A 9,668-nucleotide genomic window follows, 5' to 3' on the forward strand; every position below is an offset into this window, starting at 1 on the left:
TAAAAACATATGGAAAGGCACAAATTGGTCCAAGTGGCTTTTAAAAAGGAAATGAATTGTAGTGTTTAGGGAAGGGGATGTTTCTGGGAAGAGCTTCCACAGTGATGAGTATTATCCAAATAGGCTAACCAGTTGTTGGAAACTTTCAAAGAATTAATAAAAGTAGCCAAGAAGTATATTTTAAAGTGTTCAACATTTTTATCAGAGAAATGGAAATTGAAAGTTCTCAGAGGTATGATCTATGCCTTGTCAGAATGACTAAGATTAAGAAAACAGTTGTCCACAAGTGGGGGTGAGGTTCTAGGTGAAGGGGAACTCTCAGGCACTGTTGGTGGGATTGCAAGCTGGAACAGGAACTAAGGAAGTCAGTGTGAAGAACTCTCACAAAACTGCAGGGAAATCTCCATGGCACAGCTGTACCACTCCTTGGCAAATGCCCAAGGACTCAGGGACCTCCCTCACAGTTACTTGCTCAAACATTTTCATTGCCTCTGAGATTTCAACTGCTATAGTAAGGAAAGGACATAATGTCCTTTAACTGAAAAAAATGGATCATGAAAATGTGTAAATAATTTTTGAGAGTGAGTCTAATGTAAAGGATAGGAGATTTGAAAGACAGAGAAGTAGCTAGAGCAGAATGTCTTGTCTCTAACCTCCTGCTCATCGTTGATATGACTGCTAAAATGGAACCAAGAGTTCTTTTACAAAGGATTCACTGAAGATTCTGCTACATGGCTTAGAAGATTCCTGTCTAACCCACATAGAAAACACCAAGGAAACATAAACACAGATAATTTTTCTGCATGAAATTTATTGGAGAATGAAACAGTCAAAGCTAAGCACAAGGGTATTGACAGATCTTGAGGTCCAAGAGCAAATGATTTTCTGGACCCGGATTCCATGTTCAGCTGCTGTCTATTTATGCTGTCTATTAGGACCTTTGGTGACAATTGCAGTTTCATTTTGTCATGCAATTGCACCTCGGGCACCCCGGGCACTGTGGGCACTGTGGGCACTGTGGGCACTTTGAGCACACTGGGCACTTCGGGCACTGGGGAGGCTTTCCTAGGCCTGAGGACACAAACAAAATTTAAGATATTAAGTAAGGAGGCCAGCAGTGTGTAGTAGTAAACAACCTATGAAAATGTACTTACATAGTACAGAGTAGGTTTGTTGTACTGGTGACATCACAGCCAGCACCATGAAAATAGGACATTTAACAAGTGTTGATCACATACAGGCCATGACACACACACAACATTTCTTCACACTTTTTGTGTTTTCCTGACACAGCACATTCATACATTTGAATTTGGCTCCTAGGTAAGTTTTTTTTTTTTGTTTTGTTTTTGTTTTTGTTTTTTAAGCAAAACAGACTCTTCTTCCATAACAAAATTATTAATCAGGTATAAAAGGACTTATAAACATGTTCTTTATTTTAAAGGTTTCTCACAAAAACATTTGTAGATCAAAAACCTTAAAAAGGTTTAACTCTCACTTTTACTTCTATAAATAACACAGGAAAGTTCTTAGAGGATCAAGGGGAAACTACCTGAACCAGACTGCTCTTGACAGAATACCAGGGCTCATCTTCAACCCTCCCTCAGGAGACACCAAGCACACTGGGCACCAACATTCACCTGAAACTTGAAGAACATAGCGTTCTGGGTCTTCAAAGGAGACAGACACACCCTGATCCTCTTCCCCTGGCTGATCATCAGTTTTAGTCTCTTCATCAGTCTCTTGGGTAGAATCAGCCTGGACATAGAAGGCCAGCAGGACAAGGGCAGAGAGGAGAACGAGTGTCTTCATGGCTGGGAGTCACCTGGAGGATTGGTGAACAGGAGCCCAGTGTATGGAGAGTGAGGAGCCAGCCAGCATTTATAGGGCAGAGACAACCTCCACACTGAGAGAAGGCATTCATTGGTAGGAACTGGGAGAGGCTGTTACCCTCAAGTTCCTTTTGATCTTCCTCTGTCCTCAAGGTTACCATCCTGATGTTGCTCTGTGCGTTCAGTTCCTTTCTCCCCTCCCACTAATAATGATGAAGGGTCCTTGCTATATTCCCCTGTTTCCCATCTGCTTGAATATTTACCTCTCAGTGGTCGGGGAAGAAAAGAGTTGGGCATTGCCTAATTTAATAAGTACATGAAGCAAAGGATTATTGTCTTTTCAACTTGGAGCCTGGACCAGACCTTGACCAGGTGGACTGGACAGTCAGTTCTTTGCATGATTCAGGGTATTATCAGTCACCCTCATGAAGGAAGATTTTGTGAATCTTCTCCTTTGGGACCAAGAAACTAAAATGGCCTCATGTCACCAGTGAATTGAGTTCAAGACACAGAGTTTGTCAGAGGGAAGCTAGAGTGCGTTGTTCTGAAGAAGTCACAGTGACAGAACATATATCATAAGAGTGTGTTCTGGGTGCCTCTTCACTCCTGGGAACCATACAGTAACATGCCTTGGTTCCTATATGAGATTTTATAGGAACTTTTTTCATTTAGCAAATGAGAGCAGGAAAAGTAAAATACATATATATATATATATATATATATATATATGTATGTATGTATATGTATATATATCAAATTTTTCTCCTGCATTGAATTACTCTGGTCATTTCTAGCTCTGAATCTAATTTTGTAAACCAAAGTCCTCTTCCAAATGTTTGAATTTAGTTATTTTTGAGTACTTCTAATACATAGGAAAATCCTAATGTCTATCATTATGTGTCTATATGTTAGGAGCAGGTGTGGCGGCAGTCCTAAAGGCGCCAGGGACTGCAGCTAAGTCATATGACTTTCACCTGACTTCCTCATATAAGACACAAACATCTTGAGTGCTGCGCAGGTGTACCAGGATACAGGTGAATCCAATTTGGTGGAGATTTGCCCCTGCTGCCCTGATTAGCTGAAGCCTCGTGACTGGCGAGGGGGCATGGCCTGCGGTTCGTGGATGAGAGAGAGTATAAAAGGAGTGAGAGGCCCAGGGTTCGGGAGAGATATAAACAGGCGATATATAAACAAGGGAGATATAAACAAGGGAGATATAAAAACAAGGGAGATATAAAAACAAGGGAGATATAAAAACAAGGGAGAGATATAAAAACAAGGGAGATATATAAACAAGGGGGAGATATAAAAACAAGGGAGATATAAACAGGGGAGATATAAAAACAAGGGAGATATAAACAAGGGAGATATATGGAGAAAGAAGAAACAGGACTGAATAAACGTGTGCAGAAGGATCCTGTAGCAGCGTCGTTCTTCCTGGCCAGTTGAGCGCGCGCAAGAAGTGGTGCCGAAACCCGGGAAAAGAAACATCTTCAGGCAAGAGCGAAGACCATCTGCTACAGGGAGGATTCAGAACTGCATCACGGGGAAGGAGTGGTTAATAAAAGTTCCCGTGAAACAGACTGTTGAGAAGGATCCGGCGTGGATTCAGAACTCTTCAGCTGGGGAACGGTACTGATGAAGAGAAAGAAGAAAGATGAAGACTGAATAAACTGCTGTTAGAAGGACTGGTGGTCGCATCGTTCTTGCTGGTTGAGAGTGGACGCGACAATTGGTGGCCCGTATGGGGAACCGACTCCCCCACCGAGTTCAGAACTTTCAGCAGTCAGTGGTTGCCCGCAGGGTAAGTTCACGGTGAGTGAAACTTGCGACCCCAGGAGTTTGGGAAGGACCTCGGATAAAATAGAGGTGAGCATAAAGTTGCCAGGAAGTAGGCACAAAGTAACCCAGGAGTTTGGGAAGGACCTCTGATAAAATAGAGGTGAGCATAAAGTTGCCAGCAAGCAGGCACAAGGTAACGAAAGGTTCCCGGCTTTGGGACAAGTTAAGGTTCCTGGTTTGGGGACAAGTTAAGGAACTATGATAACCTCAGTGTAGTGATCAATAGATCCTCGCTGTGTAGTTATGCTTTTTTCTCCCATTGACCCTTTGTGGGTAGGTCTGATAGTTTTGGTCTTGTTTGTTCTGATATATGGACTCTGTTACTGTTTGAATTGAGAGGCAGTCAAGACAGGTCAGAAAATCCTTACAGAGCAACAAGAAAGTATGTCAGAAGAGGAAAAGGGCTTAAAAAGAAAAAGGAAAAAGAAAGGAGACACAGTGTTATCAGGTGGACAGAAAGGACAGGACAACAGAGTCGAGGCGGAGGAGGAGGTGAATTAGCTTCTGCTCCCCCTCCCTATGCCTCCTCGTCAGCCATCTATGGGCAGACCTTCTGTCCGGAGGTTTGGAGAGAGGATAGATTCTCCTTGCTGGGATGTCCTATTTTCACCGACCAAGCAGGGCAAAGATAGCATGGGATAGAGATATGCTGCTTGATCAAGGTAGATTTGCACAACAACAGACAGGATATCCACTGCAGGTGTTTGAGCAGGTGAATCAGATTGCCATAAGGGCTTGGAAATCATTGCCTAACAGAGGGGAAGCTAATGAAAACTTGACTCTCATATTGACTCCCCAGATGGACACACAGGTGATTGAGGTTATGGTCTCATCACCACGAGGTATTGTGTCCATCCCCCCTGGGGATCGAGTGGATCAGGTGTTGACGTGGGCGAGAGGGTCTGTTTGTGTGTTTCCACAGGACCAGATGGAACCTCTTTGGGTGCCGGAGAGATTGGTGAGACGCTGCAAGAATGAGGCTCCTGATCCAGTTGCCCCTGTGGATGTGGTGGATGATCCCACAAGCACAAAGGATGGAGCCGAGATGAGAGATCCTTTCGGTGTTCCAGAAGCGCCAATACCAGCTCGACATGACATTCAAATTTTTCTATGCCTTTTTGATCCCTGAATTTCCCTTAAAGAGATAGCCCCTCTGGCTATCTATCCCTTGCTTCAGGGAAGATGAGTGGGGATGAGAGCCCTGGGATGTATGCTTGTTATAGTGTGTGTGTGTGTTGTGTGTTTGGCACATGTGTTAGGTGCAGAGTGTGCAGCCCGCACTTTCGCCATGGTAGCGTAGGCTTTTGCTGCAGTGGAGGCGGGACAATCTCCTCAGATTCGGTTTGCCGCTCTAAAAGAAATAATGCTGCTTTATGCCATGGGTTGCGAGGCTAAGCACTGCACAGAGGATAGCTTGCTGTTGGCATCCTGTGGAAGGCACGTCTGATTGCATGAAGGTTCAGTGTCCTAGTTCCCTTCCCCCAGGAAAAACGACACGGGAGCTGGCCAAGACCTCTCTGGGTGATGAGCCTAAGGGATGGTTTTGTGTAGGGCCCCTATGCTTGCACACTGGGGATCAGACCTCTACCTTCACCCATGAGGCTTGCTTGCAGCAATTAAGATCTGGCCATAGGTTCATTAACATCCTGGCCTTTTGATGCACCTGCCACAAGCAAAACACAATCTCCCCAGGAGTGGCTTGGCATGATTGAGAGGTAGTCAGTGATAAGACTCCCTGGGCATGTCACCAACCTAAGACAGGGATCAAACCAATGCTGTTTGTCACCCAAGGACGGGTAAGGGGCATGGCTGCGGGGGGCTATCTACAGACATTCTCTCTGCCAGAAAAGAAAAAAGGGGGAGATGTTAGGAGCAGATGTGGCGGCAGTCCTAAAGGCACCAGGGACTGCAGCTAAGTCATATGACTTTCACCTGACTTCCTCATATAAGACACAAACATCTTGAGTGCTGCGCAGGTGTACCAGGATACAGGTGAATCCAATTTGGTGGAGATTTGCCCCTGCTGCCCTGATTAGCTGAAGCCTCGTGACTGGCGAGGGGGCATGGCCTGCGGTTCGTGGATGAGAGAGAGTATAAAAGGAGTGAGAGGCCCAGGGTTCGGGAGAGATATAAACAGGCGATATATAAACAAGGGAGATATAAACAAGGGAGATATAAAAACAAGGGAGATATAAAAACAAGGGAGATATAAAAACAAGGGAGAGATATAAAAACAAGGGAGATATATAAACAAGGGGGAGATATAAAAACAAGGGAGATATAAACAGGGGAGATATAAAAACAAGGGAGATATAAACAAGGGAGATATATGGAGAAAGAAGAAACAGGACTGAATAAACGTGTGCAGAAGGATCCTGTAGCAGCGTCGTTCTTCCTGGCCAGTTGAGCGCGCGCAAGATCTATATGCATAAAATACTTATACAGATTCCACAGAGCTTAAAAGAAACAGTAATTTTGCTTTTGTTTTGCATCAATCATGCACCCTCTACTTGGGACAGTTGATTATGCTGCTGACTGTCAGGAAGCCTATATGACAAATATCCTTGATTCCTCAATTTCATTACAAGATGTTACTCACTGGTGATTCCATTAGGCTCACTCTGCATCACCAAGCCTAACCAAGACTTGTCCAACCATAGTTGGAATAGTCCTAGAGTTTACTTGATTTACTGAGTCTTTTGGTAATATATAAGGTATGATACAAGCTGCTCATTCAGATCATCACTAATGAAGAGAAATTAAAATCACGGCTCACTTTGAGACCTGGAAATTATATGCCATTTACCCATGGTGCTGTGAGGATTAGTCAAGAGTATCTGGAATGCAAGTGTCAGACTCCTAAATCAAACTGTTTTAAAGAAAACCCTGACACCAGGGAGTAGCAAATGCAAAGATGAACACAGTTTTCAGATGCAAAGTAAAAATGAAGAAGCTCAAATGATGCTGCTGCCCTGGTTCACACTCTTCTCTTACTTTTGCCTTAATTTAGATGGATGCATCTCTCATGTGATAAAGTCATATATTCTTCTGAAGCAATCTCATTCAGATAATCACAAGACACTTCAAGAAGGAATAGCAATGAATCCATGTAATGAGAAATAAAGTAAAAATCAAAGAGAAAGGCTGTTCAAGTGATAAAATATCAATCCACCAACAACACCAGCAGCAACAAATGGTGCACGAAGAGCCAGTAACTGAAATGAAACAGAGCCCAGAAATCTTACTGGGAGAGATGCATCTACTATGCCTGGGAACCTGAGTTCAAGTCTCAGGAACAACATCGTGGAAGCAGCAAACAGACAGCCATTCGCTGTTCTCTGACTTCCACATGAGTTCTGCGACACAAAAGTTCTCACCACACATACAATAAGGGAATAAATATAAAACAAATTTTACAAAAATGATAACCTTCACAAGACAGACTTCCCCAGGTTTAGCTAGAGAAAGCACGCTTTTGTCCAAAGAAAGGTCCTCTAGTTTTGCCCAATCCCAAAAACTCTAAAACAGTTCGTTCTACTTGGCCTCGAACAAACATTGAGGAACTGCCAGTGCATATAATAACTGAGAATTGCTATAGGTTGTGATGCTCAGAAGACCTGTTCATATTGAAATCACATCTTCTCTATCAACATGGTATTTTCAACGAGTTCCACCACATGGATAAAAGGCCATCACTTATAACTACAGAGGACCTCTAAAGAAATTGCAGTGAGCAACCTGTGATTTCATGGGAAAAAAGTACCCTATAGATGGCCAACATCTTTCAAAATACCCCACTCATCACAGAAACTTCAAATGGACAACACATGCTTACTGGCTCATAGCAGCCAACTCTGTGACGGGCCCATGTTACAGCTTCTGACTGGGACTCTGGCCCCTCTAGGGAGAGGACAGAGAAAAAGTGTGTACATTGGGGAAGGAATCAGAAGTCCTATACTGACTTCATAATTAGAATTGCACTATACTTCTCTAGTTCCTAAACATGCATCTTTAAACCAAGCAGGTTTGTCTCCATGGTTTGAGGACATTCCTCAACCCAACATAAAGCTCAACTCATTTCCCATCAAGCACCCTTCATCATAGTCTTCTGGCCAGAAATACCTGCACATTACTCTGTCAGACTTTTACTATTTTTCTTCTTCCCATTATCATTAATATCTGGAACGTACTCCATTAGTTCTCACTTCATCCCAGGCTCATTTGCCCTTACAAGTAATGCCTTTTACCTTAACTTGGGAAACTGCTTGTTTTGTATGATGGCTCTTTATCAAGGAGGTTATTGCCATAAAGTTCTTGAGGTATTTTATATTAGGAGCTGCATTACACATTAGTTTGACAAATATAAGCATTTGCTATTGGATAAAACATTTACATACCATTGAACTTGGCAACTTCTTATGTAAAGTAAGGATAATAAATTTTCATTTATTGCAAAGCTCAGGCAGATTTGTGTCATAACTTCAGGGAAACCATGATAAATTGAACCTAGTGATAAGCCAGGTAACATTCTCAAGGTATGTAATGTGTACAGCATATTATATTAGATAATAGTTACTAGTTGGTAAGATCTTTTTTCTCTTCCTATAAGAGGTTTTCACAATAACCCAATAATGTAGCTGCTTTTATTAACCAATGTTTTGTGGGTTTGTAATACAACTTTGAAGAGGTTAATTGTATTACTCAGAGATACTGAAGATTAGGCAACAGTGCTATGGGCTAATCTTTTGTGCTTTACCACTACCCAATATTCCATCTTAACTTCTGCATTTTAGAGTAACACCTTCTGTCATTTATTGGAATAATTTGACTTCTTTTCTTAGACCCTGATGAGAGATCAAAGTGGAAAGGCATCTGTTGACAGATGGTACCTCTACAACTTCTCTTTGGTCTCTACCTCTGCGAATTCCCTCCTCTTGGGTTTGATGTGAGACCACCAATAAATAACCTGAATTTCCTTCAAATATCTGAACAAAACATTGGTTTGTTTATTTTAAATTATTTTTTACCAGTTATCACAAGTAATAACTCACATGTAGGATCACTGCTAAAGAAATAGAGTTGATTGTTCAGGGTAACTGAGAGTTCTGTTGAGTTTTTGCACACTGGCTTGTGAGGCAAAACAAGTGCAGAGGTGAATACCTCACCTGTCTTAGGGTATAGAAGCAGTACAAGAGAGCATAAGAGGAAATAAGTTGTCAAGCTGTGAGCCATCTAACCCAGCACCTCCTGAGCGTCAGCAGAGTCTTAATGACTGTGAGGAAGAAAGAGGGCTACCCCTCCCAAGTGCATAACTGTGTCATGTGTAAGATCCAAGATTTCAGTGTCCATTGGAGATTAATGTTCACTCTTTTTAGGCCATGTCTGAATATATTATGATGCTTGGACATGATTTAGTACAAGGAGAAATAGAAATGGACTATAAAGAGCTCCTTCATTTTTCTAACATCACTTCAGTGTCTCTGGCCCACCTGCTCCATCCACAGCCCAATTTCCCAATGTCTACTTGGGCATTTACAGGTGATATCACATGGTGGAACATTAAATATCCTGAACACCCTCCATAAGAAGGTGGAACTTCTTCAGTTTTGGCAATGGGTGGGTAAGAAAGGTAACTCTGTCTCAAACACAATATGTGGTAGAAATTTGCTAATGCCATTAAAATACACAAGCTTGAGTTTTACAGATTTAAATTGAATGAAAGAAAACTCGGAAATATTATTAAAGAAAATTAAATACCAGATTGTTTAAAACAGTAAACAAAAGCAAGACAAAGAAAATGGATAATCTTTAAGGAGAATTTGAACATAAGCTGCAAAGAGACAATTTCCAGACTTTTTGAACAGGACCTATAGATTAATTAGAGAAAATGTTAGGCTGTAGGGATGGCTCAGAGGCAAAAAACACTTGATGATCTTGTAGATTATCCGTGTTCAGTTCTATTACCCACTTAGCAATACATACCAAAATGGACTT

General features: G+C 42.0%; 1 protein-coding gene across 1 annotated transcript; it reads right to left on the reverse strand.

Moving 5' to 3' along the window:
* Positions 1–795: 795 nt before the first annotated feature.
* Positions 796–1,850, reverse strand: AY761185 (cDNA sequence AY761185). Its single transcript, NM_001012640.2, has 2 exons — positions 1,641–1,850; positions 796–1,071 (listed from the first exon to the last, which is right to left on the reverse strand). The coding sequence occupies exons 1-2, from the start codon at positions 1,810–1,812 to the stop codon at positions 959–961; spliced, it is 285 nt and encodes a 94-aa protein (NP_001012658.1). The 5' UTR covers positions 1,813–1,850; the 3' UTR covers positions 796–958.
* Between the last annotated feature and the right edge of the window lie 7,818 nt (positions 1,851–9,668).

The sequence above is a fragment of the Mus musculus genome, chromosome 8, assembly GCF_000001635.26.
Source record: "Mus musculus strain C57BL/6J chromosome 8, GRCm38.p6 C57BL/6J".
Classification (NCBI taxonomy): Eukaryota; Metazoa; Chordata; class Mammalia; order Rodentia; family Muridae; genus Mus; species Mus musculus.